Source organism: Notamacropus eugenii, chromosome 4, assembly GCF_028372415.1.
Source record: "Notamacropus eugenii isolate mMacEug1 chromosome 4, mMacEug1.pri_v2, whole genome shotgun sequence".
In the NCBI taxonomy this organism is placed as follows: Eukaryota; Metazoa; Chordata; class Mammalia; order Diprotodontia; family Macropodidae; genus Notamacropus; species Notamacropus eugenii.
This window is the reverse complement of record NC_092875.1, coordinates 38972796-38998818: the sequence shown is the minus strand read 5'-3', so window position 1 is coordinate 38998818 and position 26023 is coordinate 38972796. Positions and strand designations below refer to the sequence as shown.

General features: G+C 43.5%; 1 protein-coding gene across 4 annotated transcripts in view; it reads right to left on the bottom strand.

The window, feature by feature from the left end:
* Positions 1-3430: 3430 nt before the first annotated feature.
* Positions 3431-26023, bottom strand: part of TCTN2 (tectonic family member 2) — a 34863-nt gene continuing 12270 nt past the window's right edge. The window contains exons 6-19 of one of the 4 annotated variants that reach the window (XM_072600680.1): positions 23959-24155; positions 23564-23690; positions 21579-21720; positions 20624-20689; positions 19660-19794; positions 19029-19106; positions 16755-16835; positions 15285-15396; positions 11840-11946; positions 7861-8017; positions 7331-7456; positions 6561-6649; positions 6161-6259; positions 4054-4182 (exon numbers count right to left, since the gene is read on the bottom strand). In XM_072600680.1, coding sequence (XP_072456781.1) covers positions 6186-6259; positions 6561-6649; positions 7331-7456; positions 7861-8017; positions 11840-11946; positions 15285-15396; positions 16755-16835; positions 19029-19106; positions 19660-19794; positions 20624-20689; positions 21579-21720; positions 23564-23690; positions 23959-24155 — 1491 coding nt within the window. In that variant the 3' untranslated portion in view covers positions 4054-4182; positions 6161-6185. Of the gene's footprint in view, positions 4183-6160; positions 6260-6560; positions 6650-7330; positions 7457-7860; positions 8018-11839; positions 11947-15284; positions 15397-16754; positions 16836-19028; positions 19107-19659; positions 19795-20623; positions 20690-21578; positions 21721-23563; positions 23691-23958; positions 24156-26023 lie in introns of all 4 variants that reach the window. The other 3 variants (XM_072600679.1, XM_072600677.1, XM_072600678.1) reach the window with 3 other exon arrangements.

Sequence of the window (26023 nt, the reverse complement as noted above, 5' to 3'; positions counted from 1 at the left end):
GAATTCGAATCCTTCCCCGGCTATTCGTACCTTTTACCTTGGCCCTGGATTCCTTATTTGTAGGAAATGTAAAGGGTTGCAGGCAGCAAATTGGCAACAAAAGGTGTTGGAGGAGCTTTGGAAAGACAGGCACACTAATACCCTGTTGGTGGAGCTGTGAATTGGCCCAAACCATGAAGAAATTTGGAATTATGATAAGAAAGTGACTAAAAGTGTTAGAATTGACCCAGAGGGCCCTATACTATACTTATACCCCTAGAAGGTCAGAGAAAAATCATCATAGCAGTGGTTTGGGGGATAGCAAAGAACTGAAAGTAGAATGGCTAAGTAAATTTTCCTATGTGAAGGTAATAGAATATTACTACGTGCTTAGAAGTGGTGAGAATTAATTAAGAGTTGGTATTTGACAGAGTGAAGTAAGCAGGGAAACAATATACACAATGATTGCAACAATGTAAAAAGAAAGTACAAAAAAATTGAAACTTAATTGTGTTATCATAATAACCGAGCTTGGTCCTAGAGAAGACCTAACCAACCAACAATGAATGAATGAATGAATAAATGAATGAATGAATGAATGAATGAGTGAGTGAATGAATAAAAGTACTTATTAAACACTTCCTATGTTCCAGGCACTGGGCCAAGCTATAGAGATAGCAAACACAAGCAGGTAGGATAGTCCCTGCCCTTAATGATCTTACACTTTAATAGGGAAGACAATACATGTGGGGAAGTGGTGGCCTGAGAGGTCGATTGATTGCTTTCCTCTCTTTGCATAGGGCTATGGGTACAGTAGGTTCCCCACCCCTGGATCATAGAACATTGCATACCTTATTAAATCCAGGTGTGTTCCTCTTGGTATTTTTTTTATTATTTTTTCTTACAAGAAAACTGGAATCAATGTTAGAAAAAATAGATTTGCAAGTGAAAGTTATGTTAATTTCCAAAAAAAAAAAGAGGGGGGAAATAATAGGGCTGGAATGTAGTCTCTATGGTCCCTTAAGATGTTAAATCTTATGCTCCTACAATTTTACCAGGAAAAACATAAATATGATTCTTTCTGCAGACAAAGATAACAACATAGACTACCCAAGCAGAACTGGGCAGTTGATAAACTTTCTTCTCAGACCTCTATGCAGCATTCAGGAGAAATCGCCACTATTTGATGCCATTGTCTCACAAAAGCTTTCTGTGAAAAGTATTTTCCATTGCTCCTTTAATGTACTACAATCAATTTAACTCCCCCTTGTCCAGATAATGGAGGAGATGTAGGTAGTGATTTTTAAATATATTCTCCAGGGTTCACATGTAGCACATTTAGACCCTCACCCCCACTACCTACCACACTGTGACCTAATTCAACCAGGCCACCAAAGAGCCCAAAGACGCATCACCCTAGCCCTAAAACCTCTCTTAGGATAAACTGAGAGTTAATGTTGGTGGAAATGACAGACTTGAAAACAGTGATTTTAAAATTAATCTCCTAGAAATTCCTCTGTGATTAGGATGGATACTGGAAAATCCTTTTGGGTGGTCTAGCCAACAAGCATTTATTAAGTGCCTTTTATGTCAGGCACTGTGCTAAGTAAGCATTGGGGGATACAAAGAAAGGTACAAAGAAAAGCAAACCCTGTCCCCTGCTAGGAGAGAGGAATGGAAGGAAAAGAGAAAGTGAGGAAGAAAGGGAGGGAGAAAAAAAGATAAGCCAAGAAAGAAAGGAGGAAGAAAAGATGAAAGGGAGGGAAGAAGGGAGAAAGGAAGAAAAGGAGGGAGGGGGAGGATGGAAGAAAGGAAAGAATGGAGGGAAAGAGAAAGGGAAAGAAGAAGAAAGGGGTAAGAAAGAAAAGAAAGGAGAGAGAAATGAAGGAAAGAAAGGAAGGAGGAAGGAAAGAGGAAGAAATGGAAGGAAGAAGACAGGGAAGGAGTGAGGGAAAAGGAAGGAAACAAAGGAAAGGAGGAAAAAAGAAAGGAAGATGGAGGGAGGAAGGGAAAAAAGGTAGTGAGAAAGGGAGGGAAGGAGATAGGGAGAAAGAGAGAGAAGCCTGCATCTCCACAGCACCTGCTGTAAGCCCCTACTGTGTGCTTCCCAGGGAGATGGCTGGAGGCTTCACATCCTGGGCTGTCTCCATCAGGGTTTGAGGGTAGATGGTAGCTCCACCTGCCAGACCCATGCTGCTTCTTGCCTCTCCCTGAGTCTTGCTGCTTTTTGGAGCCTGGCTTGTTTGCCCTGTGAGCGTCTAATGGCAGACACTTGCTTAATATGTGGCCCTGATTATAAGGCAGCAGATACATGGCCCTATAGAGATGGTCACTTCAAGCAACAAGCACTTATTAAGCCCTTACTGTGTGCCAGGCACCAGGTGAGATGCTGGGAACACCAGTACAAAAAGGGAAATAATCCCTACTGCCAAAGAGTTGCTCTCTGCATGAGAGAGACAAGATGTGTATAGACAAAATAAGCAGAAAGAGAATGGATGTAAATAAGTACCAGGCAGAGAAGAAGGGGGCCAGGAAGAGGATGCAGGGCAGGGAGAGGATAGGGGTCTCAGAGGAGGCCCAGGGAGAGGGGAGGGGCGATGGAGCAAAAAGAAAGCCCATGCAGCTAGATGGTAGAAGGAAAGGAGACCAGTGGTTGGGGCCAAGTGGGAAGGGCTTCAAAGACTCAATAGAGTTGGTTTTATCTTTGGTGCCAGAAGGAGCCCCCCAGAGCTCATTATGGCAGGATGTGGGCAGTGTGTGGGTTGGGGTTGGTGCTACTGCAGTAGTCCAGGTGAGAGGTAAGGGTCTGAGGGCCTGAACTGAAACTGTGAGGAAAAAGAAAATGCCAGGTAGGAAAGATGTTCTGGAAATAGGAAAGGCAAGATTTGGCACCAGATCAGATGGTTGTATAGGGAGAAGGAGAGCTGGGAATTGGGGGGAAGGGGGAAAGCCAACATGACAAACCTGAGAGGCTGAAAGAACAGGGCTATCTTCAACACAAAGGGGGAAGTTTGGGGAGAATAAGTTCAGTTTGGGGCATTCTGAGCTTGACGGGTGTCTCATATGTCCACTTTGAAATAGTGAATAAGCAATTGGCAATTTGGGACGGCAGCTCAGGAGAAAGACTAAGCCTAGATACATATGCATTAGGAACAACCTGCATAGAGATAATCACCGAACCACCGAGAGACGTCAGATGGACTCGTAGTACAGTGACATTTGGAGTCAGGAGACCTGGGATCCAATCCTACAACAAACTTGACCTCCCTGACCTCTAATAGGATATGATATATGATATCATAAAATAATGTGATTTAAAATGTAACGAAAGAACATTTGTGCTGCTTGCCTCATAAGATCAATAAAAAGAAAGCATTTGCGAACCATAAAACGCTGAATAATGTGAGTTATTTTTGCAGGATAAACAGGATATCAAATAAGGAAAAAAGAATAATTTCTTAAAAGAAAAATTTTATTCATAATATACAAAACCTATTTAAACCACAGGTCATCTAGTAAAATGATATAAACCTAAGTGAATTTTCAAAAAAAAAATCCATTCTTATTGACAGAAAATAAAAAGAGGTCTTTAAGGATATTGGTCAGAAGCATAACTTTACAGTTTATGAATACATATTTAACTCTTTAAATGACTGACTTTTTTACATCTTATGTTAGGGGTTCTAGTCTCAACCCTGCTAATGATCAATTGTGTGGCCGTGCATAAGTCACTTTAAGGATGCTAAGGTTTCCACCAGAAACAGCTCTCCTGACTTCGGCCCTTCCAGGATCTATAATTTTTCTGGCGTATCACCATCGCTGGGGCAGATCAAGCCCCCTCTCAAAGATGGGCCCCTCTTAGAGGACAGTCTCCAGGAGCTGCTGCAGCTAAAAATAAAATCAACTAACTGGCTGGTGTCCAGCCTTTTGAGCAAGTGATATTTAGAAACAAACGGACTGATCATTGAATACCACCTTTTTACAGAAATAAATAGCAAAAGTGTCACTAAGCAGAAGTTCTCCATCATGGCCCCAGGTCCTGACCACAGTGCTGCCACTGCGGTCTGAAGGCTCCCAGACGTTAGACAGAGACTAAATCCCAAACCCTGATGATTTTCACCCACTGGCTGTTTAATAACAGGATCACTGTGACGATGAAGGCCAGCATCAAGCTTTTGGCGACAGAGGAACTGTAAGACTCTCCTGGAAGAAAACAAATGTTAGCATCAATCAGAGTCTTAAACTTTTGGGGCTCTTGACCTGTAGCTAAATTAAAAAGAAGCACTCAGGAATAAGAAAAAAGAAAAGAAAAAGAAAAAATACTAACAGAAAAGAAAAACAGAAAAAGATAAAAGAAGAAAAAGAAAATAAGCACTTGATGATAAACACAAATGTAAACAAGTGGCATCACCGACAGAGACAGAGCTCAGGCTCTCCCCCATGGGCTCTCTCTCTGTTGAAGATAATGGACATCTTAACCTGGGTAAGTGCGACGTGAGTTAATACAAGCACAAAGACAAGGTTCAGATATAAGTCAGTTTCCATTGTGTTTACAGAGATCATCGTACTAATTAACCCTTTTCATTCCCGGTGAGTGCTACAGTGAGATTTTTGTTAGCCCTGGAATTTGAGGTTTTGGAGTTGGGAAGACTCCCCACACGAGTTAAAATCCAGAATCAGACATTAGCTGTGTGACCCTGGGCAAGTCACGTAACCCTGTTGGCCTCAGTTTCCTCACTGGAAAAATGAGCTGAGAAGGAAACGGCCAAGCATTCTAGGATCTTTGCCAAGAGAACCCCAAATGGGGCCAGGAAGAGTGAGACACAACTGAAATGACTGAACACCACCACCACCATTTCTGGAGCACACACCTCCCTCTCCTAGCCCCAGCCGGGCTCTCTTACTAGCAGGTTGGGTCTCCAAAGGTTTCCATGTTTCTAAAGCTATTGTTTATGAGCCCTTGCAATGATCTCTCGATTGATAAATCCAATGGCTTCTTTTAGTCTCCATTCATTCTTCTTGTTTTGTTGTTTAGTCACTTTTCAGTCCTATCTGACTCTTTGTGACCCCATTTTTAACGTTTTCTTGGCAAAGATAATAGAGTGGTTTACCATTTCCTTCTCCGGCTCAGTTTACAGATAAGAAAATTTAGGCAACCAGGATTATGTGACTTGCAGACACTTGCAGAGACAGGATTTGAATTTAGGAAGATAAGTCTTCTCTCATTCCAAGCTCATCACTCTACACACTGTGGCACCACCGAGCCACCCTCTCCTCCTTGACTTCACAGCACTTGACATTGTTACCCATCCCCCTCCTCCTAGACTCTCTTTCCTCCCTGGATTTTGGCCTTCTACCTCACAGGCTGCTGCCACTCAGTCCCATTCTGCCCCCTATTTAAGGGCATGCTCTATCCCAGGCCTTCTAGTCTCTATCTATACTCAGTGTCATCTCTACACAGACAACTTCCAGATCTGTCAATCTGGCCTTCGTCCCTCCTAAGCACCAAAATGGATGCCCCAACCTATGTTATAAGGGCCTTTCCCCTGAGGCCCAGCCCTCTTTCCTAGAGAGGCTCCTCAAGCCCCCTCCCAGGCATTCCTGGCTCCATCCTCTCATTCATCCCACATAGGCGACTGCTGGTCAGGCCCACCTCTCTTCTATACCACCTCTCTGTCCCTGGACCACCTGCTTTGTTTGGAGTCTCAGCACCTCTCCTTATCTCCTCTCATCTCTCGGGAATCCATCCTCTATACAGCTGCCCAGGAGAGCTTCCTAAAGCATGGATCTATCTAACCAGGTCACTCTCTTGCTCAAGACACTCTGTGGCTTCCTATTACTTCTAGATTAAAATGCCAACCCCTCCATTGGGCTTTTGAATCCCTCTGCAATCTGGTTTCAGTTCCCTTTGCCAAACTGCCTACACAATATCTGTTCATACTTTAAAATTTCCAGTCAAGCATTCCATCTCCCATCCTTATGCCTTTACCCAGAGTGCCCTGCAGGCCTGGGATGCTCTCCTTCCTCACCTTTAAGTGCCAGGATACCTAGGCTCAGATGTCCTTCTGACTGGACACCTATTCACCCCCCACAAAAAAAACTATGTTATACTATATATATGACATATGTGATACTCTCAATCAAACATATTCCCATATGCATATGTATCATATATACACACACAAAATTTAATTTCTGTGGGCAGGTCATTTTCCCCCATAGAATGTTAGCTCCATGAAGCTTTTTCTTCCTTGTATCTTCAGAGCTTCCATCACAGGTACTAAAAGCCAGACCACAAGAGGTTAGTTGTGTGTTTGTTTATTCCTTTGCCTTATTATCTAATGTTAAATGAGAAAACTTCAAATGCAAATTTAAATGAATCCTCATCTTTTTATTTTAACTAAATATCTGCCTTTGCCAGCCCCTAAAAAAAGTACCCTGTGGATCCCAAACCATAGTGGTCTTCTGCATATCCTGAGAATCACTGATGACTCCTCTCCCCAGTATGGCAAACTGATTTATTCATCTAGTTAAAGATAGAAAGATAACACCACATGGTGGTCTAGTGCTCTCTTCCCTACCTTGGTAATTCCTGGTCAAGGGGAAAATGAGCTCTGGCCAGCAGACTTCATTGTTGGTGCAGTCATGCCGTGCAAAATTGATCTGGAAACTACAAGACACCTTGGTAAGTGGCAAAGTCTGGACAATGCCAAGACAGAGAGCGGGCCATCACCAAAGTAAAGGGCACCAAAAGGTCAAAGGATTCCAGAACTAGAGGGAGTCAAAAAGGTCACAGGCTCAGAGTTCCTAGTCCACCCCCAGACCCACAGCTTTCCTGGAAGCAGAGGAGGAAAATAAGGTCAAAAAGGTGAGATGACTTGTCCCCAGGGTCCCAAAGCCAGAAAGTGTCAGAAGCAGGATTGGCACATGGATTTTTGTGACTGGTGCCAGTCTGCCAACCATCCAGTGCTTCCTAAACTGTGGGTCAAAACCCCACATGGGGTTGTGAAAAATTTAGCCACAGTAAAAGGTTTCTGAATGCACAATGAAAAAAACTAATTAAAAATCAAACACATAATGAATCCAAGGTGTTTCTGACGGTGCTTTTCCCATGTTGCATCAGCAACTTCACTACAACCTTGGTTCGGTACACAAAGCATTCAGACTTTGACCTGTGCATGCCCTCAGGCCATAACAATGTCAAGGACTAGCTGCTCAAACTTGAAAAGAAGTCAAGTGGAAAAAGTTTAAGTAACCCTGCTTATACCACTAAATCGATCTTCTTTTTAAAAGTATGTATAATCTCATTTCCTAATGTAGTCCAACACTAAAGTGGCAATTAAGTGGTTACCTTGTCAGTGGCTGAGGCATTTGAGGAGGTACTTTAATAAACCGGACTGAGACACTGATAGGGAAAAGATTAGGCTTATTTTCACAGTTCATCCCACACTGAAATTGCCAGGTGACAGAAGAGAAGCTGAAGAAAGAGATTCGAATCATTAGGCTACAATCCATTCCTGATGAAATAGCAGGTAAACTTTCACAACTGGCAAACACACGCAGCGGTGATGGCTGGGGGTCTTTTCATTCAATTTCTTACTCATCTATCTCAAACCAAGCTGGGCCCTGGTCAGAATGAGCATTCAGTTCATTTGGATCTAGGAATATCATGTGGATCACACATCTACACAAGTCTGCAGTTAAACACCAACCGAATGGACTGAGTCCACTCGGGGAGACCCATCATTGCAATAAAGAGGTCCATCTACCACACTGCTAAGTCTTTGTCTTCATAAGGGACTGGGAGGGGATCTGAGGTTTCAGGGCCCTTGCTATCTGTCCTTCTCTTGCTCGAATTTAGCACTGCCCCATGTAACTCACCTGACCTCTGCACCAAGTATCATATCCTGGGGAATCCCTTCCAAATTACCACCACTAGAAAAAAGTATGTGAACAGTCATCACGGCAGGCACATCAGGGCAGATGCCTTTTATGTCTCTAAGATGGAGATGGTTCCCATAAAAAGGTACATCTCTCCCTGTAAGAACAATGACAAGTTATGCCTTTGAGAATGATGCAAACATTCTCCCTACAATGCAGTTTGAACCTGATAATCTTACAGATTCAGAATCATGAGACAGCAAAATTCCCACATACAGAAACTTACTTGAAACCAAGACTAATCCATTACAAAAAAAGATAACTGTTACTAACCATCCCCAGGGCTGCCAAGAGTCTCAGATACACATCTCATGGAAAAGAATAGAAAACCTGAGGGTCACATTTTTCTTTTTTTTAATGGTTTGAAAAGTATTTTAAATACATTATTACATGTGATCCTCTCAACAGCCCTATGAGTTATGAGGTATTTTTAAAAAACATTTTATTTGTTTTAATCAGCCAAGATCTCATTGTCCCACCCCAACTACTTCCCATGCCCCTCCCCTGAGAACACATGACAAACAAAACCCATCACAAAGGTGTACAGTCAATCAAAATAAATTTCCACATTGGTCATATCCAAAAAAACCTGTCTCATTATGAGTTCCTCACTTTTTTATCAGAAGGAAGGTACTACATTTCATCACCAGTCCTCTGGAATCCTGGTTGGTCATTACAGTAAGAGGGAAGGGGAAAGAATTAAGCATTTACATAATGCCTACCATGTGCCAGGTACTATGTTAAGCACTTTTTTACAAGTATTATTTTATTCTAACAACAACCCTGGAATGTAGGTGCTATTATTATCCCCATTTTACACTTGAGGAAACTGAGGAAAACAGAGGTAAAGTGACGTGCCCAGGGTCACACAACTAGTAAGTGTCTAAGGCTAGATTTGAACTCAGGATTTCCTGACTCTAGACTCAGCACTCTCCACTGTGCCACCAGCTACCTTGCATAATAGTACTCCATCATATTTATAAATCATAACGGATTCATTCATTCCCCAATTTATGGGCATCCCCCTCAGACTCCCTTTCTTTGCCACCTCAAAAAGAGCTATAATATTTCTATACATTCTTAGAATCAATTTTGCTTAGAATTAGATGAATCACTCTTAATCCACTCTCCCTCTAATTCCCCTTGCCCCTTTCCCCTCTTTCCTATATCACTGTTGAGTGAAATATATTTCTGTGCCAGCTCTCTGGGGTATATATTCTTCCTTTCTTTTGACCGGTGCAGCTGAGAGGGAGGTCTAAGCTATCGTCTGCTCCTTCCCAGCCCCTCCTCCTCTGCTTGGGCACCTTCCTTTCCTCCTCCCTCTCCCAGTCCCCGTTGTGTTCCTCTTCCCCTTTCTTTCCATTCTTCAGATCAACACACAACAGAACCACTGCCAGGCCTTGTCTAATAAGAATCCCTCTATGAACCCTGATGAGAATAGGGACCAGAGAGGACACATGTATCATTTCCCCAAATGTGAATGTAAGCAGTTTGATTAGTCTTTTATTCTTGTTCACTGTGTTTACGTTTCTATGTTTCTTTTCACTCCTGTGTTTGTAGTTCAAAGTTTCTCTGCAGGTCTGGTCTTTTCATTGGGAATGCTTGGAAGACTTCTACTTCATCAAAGATCCTTTTTCTTTTCGTTTTCCTGTTTTGCCATGAAGGATTATACTCAGTTTTTATGAGAAAGTGATTCTTGGTTGTAAGCCCAGATCTTTGACCTTGTGACCTTGCAGAATAACATATTCCAAGATTTCTTCTCCTTTAAGAAAGTAGTTGCTAAATCTTGTGTGTCAAGCTTTCCAATTCTTTCTTTCATAGGCTCTCATTTCTTTTCCATTTTTTTCCTCAAGTGTTTCCATTCCATTTATTAAAAAAATTTTCTTGAAATCTCTTCTAGGAATTCTAATCAAGTTGATGCCTAAACTGTGTCTTTTCTGAGGTTTTGCTTATGTATGCTTTGAAGTCATTCTCTTCTACATTTATGTCTTGCATCTCTACCACCATTATGGTGGAGTTCTTTTCTTGTTTACTCCTTCTTCCAGCCTACTGACTGCAGATTTGATGTTAGAGCTGGGTTCTGTGCACTTCTGAAGGGAAGGTCTGGAATAGTTAAGTTTCTACTTTCTTGAGTTACTGACTATTGTGTTATTCCAGGCTCTCAGGGATATCTCAGGCTGGAGAGCTACAAGGTTTCAGCTGCTCTCCAAGTTGCTGACCTAAAACAAAATCTGTGGTCTGATCTCTGCAAGCTCCTCACCTGTGTCTGGATCTAGTAATAGTAGTTGCTTCCAGATTCCACCCCCATTAGCCAATTGGAAAACTCTGCTAACTCTGAGCAGTAAAATTATAGGCTTCCTATTGGTTTAGGATTCCTGCCTTGGTTATTCTTCTACATGTTTGACTAGATGCTAGAAGCTGAACTACAGCCCTGCTGCTGGTAGCTTCTGAACATTCTCCTTTCTCTGTATATCACCCAGGGCCTCCCTACCTGGGATCATCCCTAAAAGCAAGTTCCCTTCTCACTCTGCCTAGATCAGTGACCCCAGAGTGAGACATTACCATGCTAAGATCAATGTACAGTGTGTCTGACTGTAGCTGATCAGACCAATACAGGCTCAGAAAGCTCTACCATGGGTCAAGCACGGATAGTCCACATAAACATCTAGAGTGGAGATGGCTCTAAATTTGTACATCTCACATTTCTTTCAAGCTACTTCAATTTCTGCTTTGCTCAAAAAGCATGGTCCCTTCTTTGATGACAGCACACCACGCTGAACAGTCCTTTAACACTGTCTCCCATGTCATGCAATCAAAACTAAAATTCTTCAGAGAGACCTTATATCACTTCTTCTGACCTCCATGTGAGTGCCTGCCTTGTACAAGTTCTCTGTAAAATGGTCTTTTATGCAAACGTTCATTTGGCATTTGGGCTACTTTGGAGCTTCACTCTCTGAAGCACAGTTTGAATGCTTGACAGTTTGGTGCAAGAAAGGACCTCAGTGTCTAGTACCTTATCCTGCCAGGTGATCTTCAGAATCTTCATAAAACAATTCAAATGGAAGCGACTGAGTTTCCTGGCATGGCACTGGTAGAGTATCCAGGTTTCACAGGCATACAACAATGAGGTCAGCATAATAGATCTGTAAACCTTCTATTTGATAGTCAGTCTAATACTCCTTTTCTCCCATTCTTTCCTTCAGAGCCTCCCAAACACTGAGCTAGCTCTGGCAATGCATGAGTCAACCTCATTATAAATGTGGACATACCTGGAAAGTAAGTGAACTTATCCATAGCATTCAAAATTTCTCCATTTGCTGTAACCTATGGAAACTCTTGTTTTCTTGGTGTTAATTATCAGGCCAAAATTAGCACAAGAATTGATCCATACCGTTGCATCTAAAACTGCATTGAGTACACAATCATCTATGAACAAAATCTTCGACCAACTCTTCCTTCTCTTTGGTCTTAGTTTATAGCCATCTTGTCCACCTCTACCAATCAGCCAAAGTATAAAGGACGCATGACTCAAAAGCTACAAGTGGCAGTTCACATATTCACACTATTTTACATATAGCTTTCATCAGTCTGACATGTATTTATTAAGTGCCTACTATGTGCCAGGCACTATGCTAAGTGCTGAGGATAAAAAAAAAGGTTAAAACTAGCCCCTGCTTTCAGGGAGAGAAACAACTGGAAACAACAAAGTATTACAGACAGGAAAAATTGGAAATAAGTAACAGAGGGAAAGCACTAGGAGGACTAGGAAAGGCTCCTTTCAGAAGGTGAGATTTTAGCTGCAACTTGAAGGAAGCCAGGAAAACCAAGAGGCGGAGATAAGAGGGAAGAGCCAGGGAAAATATACAGTCTGCAGATGGAGTGTCTTATCCTAGAAACACCCAGGAGGGCTGGAACTTACGTATTATTTCCAGCCAGCCATCATTAAGGTCGTGATAATCTGAGTTGCCTTTCTGGCCCACATGAGTAGCTTGTACTAATGAATTAAGTCTGTCAGTCACCTCTGCCCTGCAAGAGAAATTAAAGCATCTATTATCTCAGAGCCAATGGACCCTGGCCTCCAGTTTTATTTGATCAGTTTAAGTACTGGATTTAATCACTACTTGAATAAGAAATATCTTAAGTATTTTTCTTGGGGAGCAGCAACTTGCTGTTCCCAGGAAGTCCCAAATTTTACCAGTCCACATACCCTGAGGCTTTCAGTAAGCCTTCCATATACCCCTTAGTCAATATGAAATGGAAATGGATTTTAGAGTTTACCTTGTATATGTACATAAGGAGTAAAATGATTAATTTCAACAAGATAATGTCATTTACCAAATACTTCCTGAACCTCCTTGACAAGCTTCTCATACCTAAGTTGGGAAATTTTGCTACAGTGGACAGAGTGCAGGAGTTCTGAAGCTGAAGACACGGGTTCAGATTCTGCCTCTAATACCTGCTAGCCTCATTGTCCAAATGTGTCAAAAGGATATAGCAAAACCTGAAGCACTTTATCTCACAAGGTTATTTTGAGGTTCGAACAAAACCATGTATGTAAAATGATCTGCAAAATAGAAGGCATCATATCAATGTCAGTTGTTATGATAATGATGATGGGGATGATGATGGCATTAGGAATTTGCTGGGTTTCCCTAATGACTAGGTTTCCCTAGAGAAAATATGTATTCATGAAAATCATTCACATTTCTCAAGCACTTTGTAAAATACTTTCTTTAAAATAATCTGGTGAAGTAAGTATTATTATCCTCACTTTAGAGAAGAAAACTTGAGGTAAGGAGACATTAACTGACTGGCCCAGAATCGCACAGCAAGTAAACATCTGAGGCAGGATTCAAACTCAGGCCTTAGTGATCCCAGGCCTCTTGCTCTTTCCACTACACTGAGCTGCCTCTCTGAATACCAGCTGTGTGGAAGCTTCTCACTAGGCACCAAGGGTGCCAACAGTCTCTCTGTTCTTCCTTAACTTGTAATCTAGAAAGGAGAATGAGGCTATACAAGGAACTGCAGTACAAGTTAGAATGTGATTGTGACATTGATAAAATATGTACTTTTTACATGTATAAAATGTTATTTTATATCATTAAGTAGAAAGGAAAAGTCAGTAAAAGATTTTTGGAGGGAGGGGCCACTTTTAGCTGGGACCTGATTGAGAATGTTCAAGGAAGACATTCCAAAGCCAGGGGTCCTGGATCTGGGTAGAGATTGAGGGAGGCTAAGAAAGTAGAGGTCAGCATGAGCAAGCCACACTGGGAGCTAAGACTGGGGGATGGTGGCTAATCCAGTTTGGCTTTAGCACAGGGCCACAGAATAAGGCAAGGAGAGTAATCAGAAATCAGATTATGGAGTATTTTAAATGCCAGGCTGAGGAGTTGGCATTTTTATCATAGAGACAATAGAGAGCTACTGATGGTGTTTGAGCTAAAAAGTAGCATGCCTAGATGCAGGCATCTAGAAAATAACTTGGGCATCAGGGTGAAGAATGGATTAATCAGACAGTAGGGAGCCTAGAAGATGGGAGGCTAACTTCTAAGAGTCTATTACTAACTCTTGGAAACAGTCCAAGGGAGAGATTGTAAGAGATGGAAATGAGGTGGCAGCATTGTGAGTAGAAAGGAAGAGATGGGTAGGAAAAATATTCTTGAGCTGGGTATAATGGTCAAATTAGGCCCTAAAGCAGAGACAAGAAATTGCATCTGGGCACCTCTGGTGGGGGGGCACTGGGCACAATCAAACACAGCTGGTATGTCAGTTCAGTTTCGTTCAACTGCTTTTGGATGCTCTTTTGTTTTTATTTTTATTACAAGGGATGGTCCACTGAGTAGAGGAGGGGAGAGACATCTGTAGTAGAATGTGCTTGGATGTGGGGAGTGAGGGTGAAGGAGGAGTCAAAGGTAAACCAGAATTTTAAAACTGAGGGGCTACAAATGGAGAATGTTAGAACACTGGCCATCTTATGACACAGGATGCTAGAACTGGAAAAGACCTCTGAATATAGAATGTTAGAAGACAAAGTGCTGAATGTTAGCACTTGAAGGGAGCTCAGAGGTTACTTAACCTACTCCTCACATTTTACAAAACAGGAAACTGAGGCTATCAACAGAAATGGAGAAACTGGGAAGGGGAGCAAATTTGGGGAGAAAGAGGATGAAGAGTTTTGGACATTATGCCTTTAGAAGTCCTTCTATGCAAAAGCCAGGTCATTGGTAAGTGAGTCAGAATGAGCCAGCAGGAGGAGGAGATGGGCCATCCCAGCTGGAGCTTTGAGTTCCAAAAGGAACTGTTCAGCCATTTCCAACTCTTTGTGACCTCATTTGGGGTTTTCTTGGCAAAGACACTGGAGTGGTTTGCCATTTCTCTCTCCAGTTCATTTTACAAATGAGGAAACTGAGGCCAACAGGATGAAGTGACTTGCCCAGGGACACACAGCTAGTCTAAAACCAGATTTGAACTCAGCTCAGGTCCTCCTGACTCCTAGCCTGACACTCTCTGCACTATGGTGCCACCTAGCACCCCAAGTGGTGATAGAGACCTCTTAATGTAGCGCTCTTCCCCTCCTTCAGTCCTCCCAAGGCTAGTGTGTAAGTCTCCATGAATCACAGTGAGGTGACTTGGATTCTGGACTCTGACATGGCACACAGCTGCTGCTAACTGTTTTGCCCCAGCTCTCTTTCCATTTAAAACCTATCTTCCCTTTCCTCACCCTCGAGTCTTTGGGTAACTCCCTGTAGCCTCAGTGCCAGCCATGCAGATAGTCTCCACTAGATGTGGCATTCCCTACACAGATCCCTGGATGCTTCTGGGCAGGGCATCAGCAGTGGCCAAGGGGTGCCCTGGAAAGCCCAAAGGAAAGTCAATGCCACAGATGTAACCAATACCAAAAGGAGGCTTTGTCTGAAGATGGCTACAAGGGCTGGCTTTATTCCCATCAAACAGATCTGTCTTGGAAACCTGATTTATCTGAAGCCAGATATACCAAGAAACTGCTCTATAAATGAGTGTCTGCGTGAAGGCCATGATCACCCTTAGCTTGGCTATGTTTCAGATGGACTTTGATTTTGTGACAGAGGCTCATAGATTTGGAACTGGAAGGGACCTTGGAGGTCATCTAGTGAAATCTCTTCATTTTTACAGATGAGGAAACTGAGACACAGAAAGGCTCTGTGAGGTGTCCAAGTCCAAGTAAAACTAGGACTAAACTAGAACTGAACTCTTTGGACTCCAAATCCAGCTTTGTTTCCACCCTACCATGGTGGCTTGTCTTCTGTTAGGAATTATGTGTCACATCAATACTCTGGAATGACTTTTCAGCAAGCCACCCAAAATCTACCAACCTCCCATCTCACCTGAGCTGAGTACAGTTTGTATCAATGCCAAGCTCCAAGAGGCATCCAGATATAGCATCTTCTCCAAATAAAACCGGGGTGGTTTCTATTCCCGTGCACAGACCCCTGCCAACTACAAAACAAACGCACTGTTAAGACAGAGACTTCATTTCACACAAGTTGTTACTGGCATTTCACTTAAGGCGAAACAAAGTTCCAGATTTTTCCGAACACAGTGGCTCAGGAGGTCCCACAGATCCCATGAACTTTCCCAAACCAATTATAAACCAAGGCAGTCCTTGTGCCTATGCATACTAGCTGCGAGGCCATGGAGAGCCTGCTCCAAGGATGAGATGCAGGCTCTGTCAGCAGAGGGCAGTAACCAGGACAAACAGAGCCAGGCTCCCCCTACCAATGAGGGATGGCACCAGTGTAGACTACACCCACCAATGACAGACATGGCCTCAGAATCCAGAATTGCTTCTTCTTCTGAACCAAATCCTGATAATCAATCAATTAATCGATTAGCATCTATTAGGTGTTTACCACTGTGTGCAAAGCACTGTGTTCTGTGCTGGGTACACAAAGATAAAATTCAAATAACCCCTGCCCTGAGGAATTTGCTTACCACTGAAGGCTGTATACAGATAATCAGTCAATCAATTAACAAGCAATGATGAAAGACCTACTATGTACTAAGCATGGGAGATATAAATACAAAAAAACTAAACAATTCCAGCTCTAAAGGAATAACGTCCACAGGTCGCTTTTATTATCTACTGATCTGTGTGTATCTTTCATTAGAATACAGGTTCTGTGAGGGTGGGAACTCTCTCAGTTTGTCTTTGTACATCCCTGGCACCAACACTGTGCCCCTAGGAGGTGCTTAATAAATGCTTAAGAGCTCATTTATTCATCGACCAATCCTCTCCTCCATCTAACCACTACACACATGGAATCTGGGAGTGTATGTGAAGGTCCACCCTCATAGGCCCCACTTCTGCAAAGAAAGCAGGGAGATAAATTTTCTCCTCTCTTCTTCAGGACCAAGGTCAACTAGTTATCATTATATTTCAAATATCCAAAATAAACACTCACATCTCTGTCTTGTATTCACAGGATGTATATAAAATCAATACACTGAGCCTAGGGGAGAAGGACCTAAGAGATGGAGCAATGAATGAAGTGGTACATGAGCTTAATACTGAGAAGAGACAGGAGTTCTACAAGGAAAGAGAGCACTCCAGACATGAGAGATTGCCTGTGCAAAAGCAGGGAGGTAGGAAATGAAATCTGGGGAACACTGAGCAGGCCAGCTTGGCAAAAGGAACCATTACAGTGACTCCAAACATCATCAAAGGTCTTAGGGAATAAACTGCAGAAACAGAAGTGAAAGGGGGGGTGGGTTTTCCTGCTCAGAATGAATCAGAGAACAAGGCTGCCTCTAATTACAACCTAGAGCCAAACTAATGATAAACAAATCGTGCTTACCTGGCCGCCAAAGATTTAAAGTGGTGATATTATTAACACTTTCCAAATTCAGGGCTCTCACAGGCTTGCCAGAGTAGTAACCTAGACACAGACAATGCAGGAGGCTTAACAGGCTTTTCTCCTAATAAGATTATTCCAGACCCATGGAGTTCGAAGGGACTTCTGGTGGCATCTCGACCAACCCTTCCTTGCAATTCGGTAGCACTGAAAGTGCTGCCTCAAGCAAGAATGCAAAGGAAGCGTGCAAAACCAAAAGGAAATAAGACCAGACCAAGAATATTCAAGTGTCAGAGGCATAAGGACAGACCAGTGAGAAGGATATCCCCACCATTTTTAAAGATGGGACCAGCAATGAATGGGCTGGATAGCTGCTGGATGGACAAGAAGCAATGCTCATTACCAGGAGACAGGCCAACCTTTTCAACCTCAACAACTCATGGATTTCCCTGCTAAGGCTTGGAAGGGACAGCTTGTATGTGATAGACAAGGGTCTGGAGTCAGGAACACCTGAGTTCAAATCCAGCCTCAAACCCTTACTAGCTGTGTGACCCTAGGCAAGTCACTTAACCTTTGTTTGCCTCAATTTCCTCATCTGTAAAGTGGAGACCATAATAGCACCTATCTGTCAGGGATACCATGAGAAAAGGGCTATGGAAATGTGGGCTGTTGTCATTATACTTGGGACATCTAGGTGGGCAACATTGTGTACAGAGCGCCAGGACTGCTGTCAGGAAAACATGACCCCACACAGGGCACTTCACCTCTGCCTGCCTTGGTTTCCTCAACTGTAAAAGGGACAGCAGAACAGCACTTTCCTGCCAGGGCTGTTGTGAGGATCCAAAGCGATAATGTTTGTGCAGTGCACTAGAGATATCGTTATCATTCAGGGGTCTCTCATCTCATCAGGGCTGGGACTTGCATCCCCATTGCAAAACACAAGCCCTCCACAATTTAACTGATTCACAGGAGCATAGATTTAGAGCTGGTAGGGACCTCAGAGGCCACGGAGTCTGAGTGGAATTAAGTGCACTGCCCAGGGTCACACAAGGAAGAGTCTGATTAGTCTGGGGAGGGATCTGAACCCAGGTCTTCTGACTCCCAGGTCAGTGCTTTTTCCCCTACACAGTGCTCTCCGTACGTGGCTTATATAAGGAGAGAGTCCATGATCTTGGTCACGTGACCTCAGCACCCTGCCCTCCTCAACCTGACATTCATGAAGGTGGCCACAGAACTCATACCCTGCTGTCATCGTGGACTCAGGGAGGTCAGTCCTTGGATCACAGAGACACAATCCCTCCCTGGGTCTCATTTTCAGACTTTACAGCATGTTGGCACATGCCCAAGCTTGGAATTACTATTGTCTGCAAAGCAAATAAACCTGTTAGTGAACTAGATAGAGGGCCATAGATTAGGGGTCAAAGGTTAGGGGCATCAAGTCTAACACCTCCTTTTCAATACAGACAAGAACCTGAAACCCAGAAGAGACAAGTAACTCACCCAAGATCACACAGGTGGCACGTGGCAGAATCAAGGGATCCCCTGACTACAAATTCAATGGTCTTCCCACACCTTTTAAAGTGAACATGAAACCCTACTCCTAGCTCTCAAAAAACCCTGCCACTCTGGAGACTGTGGAATTGGATTTCAAAATAGCCAAGCAAAAGATCATGTATAATTTTATTAGCACATGAAAAAGTCCATCTACAACCTGTTCCACTTCTTGAAAAGCTTGTATTTCCTAATCGCTAAAAATCACCTTGTCTTTCTGTTGAAACATCACTCGTTATATAAAGAAAAACTTGAATCCACTGACAGCACTCCAAGAAAGTAGATATGAGGAAAAGCATATAATGTCTCAATGGACAAAAAAAAATTTAAATTCAGAAGCACAAAACAAAATGCTGAGCATATTTGTTCTCTGACTTGGAGGGACCTGTGGCTTCTGCAGTGTTGTAAGTCCCCAGGAAGCCATTCATGTCCTTGGGCAGATTTCGCCTTCTCTGCCCTTTCTGCCATGGGAGAATCCCCTGGAGCCCTGAGCCTTCATGTGACTTGCCCAGGGTCACGGAGCCAGAATGTATCCCTACGCACTACCAAGCTGCCCCTCCCAGACCAACTTTACAGAGTAATCATATTTAACCTCTGGATTTCCATACTATATAGAAATGAAACGGCTGGCTGATCTGCAGGTTTGAGGTGGAAGGAATAGGGATTTTTTCAAAACATCAGTTCTTGATTTTTTTCACCAGAGGAATTAAAGTACAACCCTCTTACCTGGGTTTCCAGATCGCTTGGGGCTATCTGTAGCATTAAAGCTTACGAATGTGACTTCAAATCTCTGTGTCAATATTCCTAGAAATAAAACAGCAGCAGTAACAAAGGTAACAAGGATGGTTAATTCCCCTGTAGGAAATAAAGGATCTGGCCCCATCTCAGACTCCTGAGAAATAGACTTTACCCTAAACACTTTTCTGAGCATCTTCTACTTTTCTACCACCTTAATCTCCAATTATATCTTTACCCTTCCCCCAAATCAATCCTGACCCTCCCCAGAGGCATCCCTTGATAAAAGAATAAAAAGAAAGAGGTGAAAAAAGCAGTCTGCAAAACTAACCAACACAAACTGAATCTAGGAGTGTAGGTGACATTCCACACCCACAGGTTCCCACCTCTGCAAAGAAAGCCGGGAGAAACAGATTTTCTCCTCTCTTCTCTGGGACCGAGGTCAACCACTTATAATTATATTTTAAATATCCAAAATAGATGCTCACACCTCTCTATCTTTAATGAAGTCATAAGTACACGCACGAAACATATCTGGCCTGTTTCAATCACAGGTATCCCAAAGACAAGGGAAAAAAGTCTACAAATAAAAAATCAAATTCTCTGCTTCTCCATGTATTACCTTGCTGGTCTGTATGAATTTTTGCCCAAATGACTTTGACAGTTAATGCAATGACTTGGTTCTCTTGCCACGTGAAAGTATAATGCTCTTCCAAGTTCACATATTTGAATGACGGCCCAGGATGAAGTAACACATCTGCAAACAGACCCACAGTCAGTCCCCTGAGCCGCAGACTCTCCTCAGAACACGGTCAGATCCAAGAGACACAGAAAGAGACCCTCTTATCAAATCCAATGCTGTCACTGAAAGTCCAAATGACTTAGCTGTCACTACTTTAAGTCACTATTTTAAATGGTGAAAATAAAAAGCAAAAAGGGTCTGTGAAAAGAACTGCAGCCAGCCCTAACGGATGGTCATCTTCTCTGAAGAGTGTTGGGGCTGATTTCAGAGGAGCAGAGATGACCATCATGTTACAGACATGGAAACAAGGCCAACGGAGGTCCTACATGTCATGGAGCTGGAGGGCCATTGGAGGTCTCAGGTCCAGCCATTCATTTTACAGATGAGCAAACAGAGGAGGGAAGGGATTGGCTGAAAGGCAGACAAGTATTCTAAACCTAAATTTGTATCCTTCTGTTTTTTCCACAAGTCACTCCCTGGGAAAGCCTTCCTACTTTCTTTATGAGAAAACTAGTTAAGCCAAACCCACATCAGAAAGTGCAGGCCACATTTTACCCTTACATTCCCACATCTCTTTCCTGGGGCAAGAGTAGTCTGTATCTTTTCACCAACCAACATATTCAATGAAGTTCTAAAAAGTTAGATCTTTATCAATCAATTCTTCAACTAGCATTTATTAAATACCTACCATCCAGGCTCTGGGTTAGGTGCTGGGGAGACAGACAACATGGAATTGTTCCTGCCTATCTGGAAAAGCAGACATTCCCCAAAGTCTCCTATCCAGAAGCACTTTCTTTTTGGCTTCTGGCAGAACTTTCCGGTAGGTGGGACCACAATAAAGTACCTGTGCCATAGATGAACTTGTCTAAAGCAGTTGTCTCCTCATAGATCACTTCGGGTGTGACAAAGCCTAGGAAGACAAAGAGCCACCTCAGGGGGCCTGCACCGCATGTCGGAATCTCGTTTTCTTTCTTCAGAGAAAGCCTGTCTCTAATTTACTAACTATGGTACCTGAAGCGGCTCTCCATGCCAGCCTCTCCCTCTCTGCCCACCTGAACCCATCAGATACGAGTACATGGGCATTCTGGGAGCCTGGCGCTCATCTAGACCCATGACAAAAAAGAGACAACAGAGTTAGGTGCAGCACAAGAAGAACTGGCCAAGAGGCTGCTTGGCTGTGAAAGAGAATCGATCTCTGCACCTTTACTTATTTATTCTATGCTTATTACCCTTATTCGCTATTCACCGACACTGGTAGAACTCTCTGGGCAATCTTCTCATCTGACCCCCCTCACAGCCTTCTGAAGTCAGTGGGGCTGTACCAGGAGTAGGAGGAGGAGGATGACAACAGCTCACACTTACGTAGCACTTTACAAGTGTTATCTTATTTGACTGTGTTGGAGTCAGGAAGACCAGAATTCAAATCCAGCTTCAGGCACTTCCTAGCTAGCTCTGGGACCCTGAGCAGATCACTTAATCTCTATCTGCCTTTGTTGCCTCACCTGTAAAAGGGGGTTAATAAGAGTGTCTATCTCAGAGAGTTGTTGCTAAGATCAAATATGATAATGTTTGGAAAGCACTTTGCAGATCTTAAGCACTACATAAATGCTGATAAAAATTAAATGAATTAAAATTTTTAAATAGCAAAGGGCCTTTTAAGTATTTCTAAAAATAAAATGGCTTCCCCAACAGATAACCGAGTACGTTCTGACCAAAGTGGTTCAGTAGTACAATATCATGGGGTCGCAATGGAATAGGGGCACTTTTTGTTCCTCCCCCTACAACAAACATGACATTACCTCCAACGATACCGTTTTTGATCTTCACTTCACTAATATTTCCCCGTTCCTGAAGTGCTGCCAAGTTAGTAACACAGCTGACATCAAAGTTCTGAAGGAAGCCCACGGGGGCCTCTTGGATACACTGCCCCACTATGGACATCTAGGGACAATATGAACACAGTAAGATTAGTGATCACTGTTCCTGCCACCACAAAGTCACTGGTCGCCAGCCTCCTGGGCACCTTTCTGTGGCCCACTTCCTTTGTTATTAAAGGTTCAACAAAGGCCAGTTGGTGGACCTGAACAGTGACTTTTTCCCATCATTTATCAAGGCGGGGAACTGGTTTAGGAAGAGACCTCTTTTTCAAGCCCATACTAACAGCAAATATTCCCATAGCTCTCCCAGGTCTACAAAGCACTTCTACATCATTTCTTTCGGGGCCACACAAAGGCAACTGCCACTGTCACCATTTTTAAAATGAGCCTATTGAGACTCCAAGAGATTTGGTGACTTGCCTAGGATAACCCAGAAAGCAAGTGCTCGAGGGGGAATTCGCACTGGGGTCTTCCTTTTGCTTTCCACTACAGCACACTGCCCCCTCCAGTCACCCCACATGCTGACTTCATTCACCCTCACTGGCTCTTTCCTACCACAAGAGAAGTCTTAAAATTAACACAGGAAAGGCATCAGAAAGCACTACAAGGATTGATTGGGATAAAAAAAAAGCACTGCATAATTTGAGCTGTTTAAGAATTTGGGTCACATGGGACTCAGAAATATTCCATTGAATTGTCTTTGTTTCTCTAACTCCTAACTATAACGGTGCTGGCAGAATGAAAGCCCACTCAAGGGCAGCGAGTCAGCAGAATTTCAGTCCAACAGCTCTTTACCAAGAACAAGCAGGAGCTGTCAGATTGTCGATCTGATCCTTCAGATACGTGAGAGGATGTCAAGAGAAGCTTAGTGTAGAGGCAGTACATCATGCACTTAGACATATAGGCAGGAAGCCTCAGATACTCAGTAGCAGTCACACTTGACAAGTTGTTTGACTTTTCTATGCCTCAGTTTCTTCATCTGTAAATGAGGTAACTCGACTCATGAAGAGTCAAACAGAACTGAATGGCTGAATAACAAAAAACTCACTTGATCCTCATAGTAAACTTGAGAAGCAGATGTGATGTTATCTCCATTTTACAGATGAGGAAACAGACTCTGTCACAAGGTGAAACGCCTTGCCCAGGTCACACGGTGAGTGTCTGAGGCCAGATCTGAACTCAGGTCTTCCTGATTCCTAGGGACAGCTAGATGGTGCTGTGGATACAACACCAGGCTTGGAGTTAGGAAAATCTGAGTTCAGATCTGGCCTCAGACACTTCCTAGCTGGGTGTCCCTGGGTAAGTCACTTTACCCCTATTTGCCTCAGCTCCTCATCTTTAAAATGGGGCCACACACTGGAGAAGGACATGGCAAACCATTCCAACATCTCTGCCAAGAAAACCCCATGGATGAGTGCATGGAGTCACAAAGAATCGGACACGACCAAACAACAACAACAAACTCCTGACTGTAGGCTGAGGGCTCTGTCTACTGCACGCTATCTCTAAGGGTAGTTGCTGTGACAAGTCTCACTCAAGAACAAGAAATAAATGGAGAAAAAAAGAAAAAGGACAACATCTGTGTAACACAGATTGAGCAGAAAGTAAGGACTCCCAGCACACCTGGAGGACCCCTTGTAGACAGTATGAAGGGAGGCCATGGCCCAAAGTCCTCCAGGTTGGGCTGTTACTGAAATCCTACATCCATTCATTGGAGTGTTTGAGATGAAATAAAAACAAGGAGGAGAAATGATGAAAATGGCAGGTCCTCATGCCTTGAGTCTGCTCTGTGTCTGTGGACACTTTAGGGCCTATCCCAGAATCTCACACGAAATGGGCTGAATGAAAGAGACTGAGTGCCTGGCGAGAAGACTGCAGAGGCCACATTTGGAAACTGAAGTCCTGACCTGGGGTACAGTGAAAACTCCTTTTTCCACTGTCATAAGTGGAACGTCCTGCAGATAGCCAAAATCCGACCAGTCTTTCACTTCGAAGTCTTCAGGTAAGTTGAAGCCATACTCTTCCCTATGAGAACTGCAAGTTAAAGAAAAAGAATGGTTGTTCACATTTTTAACTATTAGCTGTTCGGCCAAATGTCATTAGTTTGACATCATTCTTTCAAACACACAGCATAAGATAAACTCAGAAAAACTAAAACATGGAACAAAACATTTTTAAGTCGGTGAATTTCAGAAAGGAATTGTGCCACATAGAAATCCCTCGTAGTCTGACAAATCAGAAAAGTAGTTTCATTGGCATTCAGGCACAAGAGTCATTCATGGTCCACAGTGCTTCTACTTACGTTAAGCCATGGAAGAAATAACCAAGGAAAGGAGTATTGTCCAGGGACGAATGAACACACAAGAATGGAAACCACTCCGACATCTCTTCTGTTACTGGGTTAGAGCACAGGTGGTCAAAAGGTGGATTTACCTCTCCACCAATAACTCCTGTAAAACAGTATTCTTTGAACATGTCAATTAAATGAGGTGTGCATTCCTAAAAAGAAAAAACAAAAGAGCAGTCAGTCCACATGCCAGGGCCTCCACTGCTCCCATCTGTCAAGGTCTTCCGCAAAAAAGAGATGTTTTTACAGTCCCTGGCACCAGGGTCACCTATTCCTGCTAAAAGGCTCAACCCTGCAAGCCAGAGGGTGTGTGTGCTGAGATAGAAAAAGAGCAGAAACGACTACAATCCCTGTTGAACACATTATGGGGGCCAGCAAGGCTAAAGGGGCCTATGAAGATCTGGGACCATTGAGGGGACGCGTGGTCAAACAATATGTGTCAAGTCCATTAGACACAGACACAGCCTCTGCCACACAGCCTGGATTCAAAGAACCACAAATATCACAGTAATCCTGAAATGTAGCACTGTCTTATAGTCAAGGAGACTAACTGATATTCTTATGACCCCGAAAAATCAAGGAAAACTCAATTATGTTTCAGAGACTCTCTTTACCAAGTTAAAGAAATGTTCTGATCAAGGGTGACTAAGTTTTTTAAGTGAACTCTCCATATTCCAAGGATCTGTAGTTTGTGAGTTTGCTCCCCGGTTGGGAATCTTCTCTGCTGGTCAGTCAGACAACAAGTATTTATTAAGGAGCAACTGTGTACCGGGTGCAGAGGATGAAGGACAAAAGCCAGCCCCGGTTCTCAAGGAGGTCCGAGTCTGATCAAAGATATAGCATGTGACAAATTATGTACAAACATGATCTCGGGGAGGAAGGGAAGGAGAAAAGTGGGGGAGGGCAGGACTGGAAGGGGTCTGAGGGAAAGGGTTCTTCCTGCAGAAAGGGGTGTGATCTGAATCCTAAAGGAGTCTAGGGAAACTAGAAGAGGGACGGGAGGAGGAAAAGCAGCCCAGGCATCAGGCCTGTGCAGAAAAAACAACAATTGGACCAATGTGGCCAGAGAGTAGAGAGCAAGGAATAAGAGGATGAAAAAACAAGAAAGTTCTCAGAAGACTGGGCTGAGAAGGGCTTTAAAAGTCAAACAGAGCACTCTAAATTTGTTCCTGGGGGCAAGAGGACATGATCAAACCTGAGCTTTAGGAAAATCCCATTGGCCACTGAATGAGGAGAGCTTTGAGGCAAAGGACAAGAGTCCAGGAAGAGAGGATGAGGCTCTGAACCTGGCCTGTGTGAGCAGAGAGCGGGGGGCAGGGGAATACAGGAAGAATGGAATATGTTCACTGGGCACAAGCCCTAGGTGCCAAGCTGAGGTGACTGGGAGGGGGATGACTGGGAGGGAGGTGACTGAGAGGGTGCCTTGGACATTAACAAGAAAAGCTGGGAAGAGAGGACTGGTAGAGAGGAGAACGAATCTGAGATAGCCAATGGGCAGTGTAGATGGGGGTGCACAACCAGCTCAGCAGAGATTCAGAGCTATGGAATCATCTGCATGGAGATGACCCAGAACCCGAGGCTGTAGAAAAGAAGAAGGCCCAGGCCTGGGTCTTAGGAGACACTTGCAGTTAGTGCACACAGCCTGGATAAAGACCCAACAGGAGACTGGGCAGGAGTAGTCAGGCAGAAGAGGGAGTCACCAGGACAGAAGGAGGTCACGAAAACCTAGACAGGAGAGCATCCAGGAGGAGAAGGTGATCCACACGGCCCAAAAGGATGAGGACCAAGGAAAGCCCATTTCTTCTGGCAAGAAAGAGGCCACTGGTCACTCTAGAGAGGGCAGCTGCACTGCAACAGGGAGCTCAGAAGCATGTGAAAGGCTGTGACCGGGACACACCAGGGGAAACAGCCCTCCCACAGTGCCTTGTAGTCAAATCACTTGTGTGTTGGTGCAGATGCATGCACACGTGACTTGTACATGTGTATTTACACACATGTATAATCACATATGCAAATATAT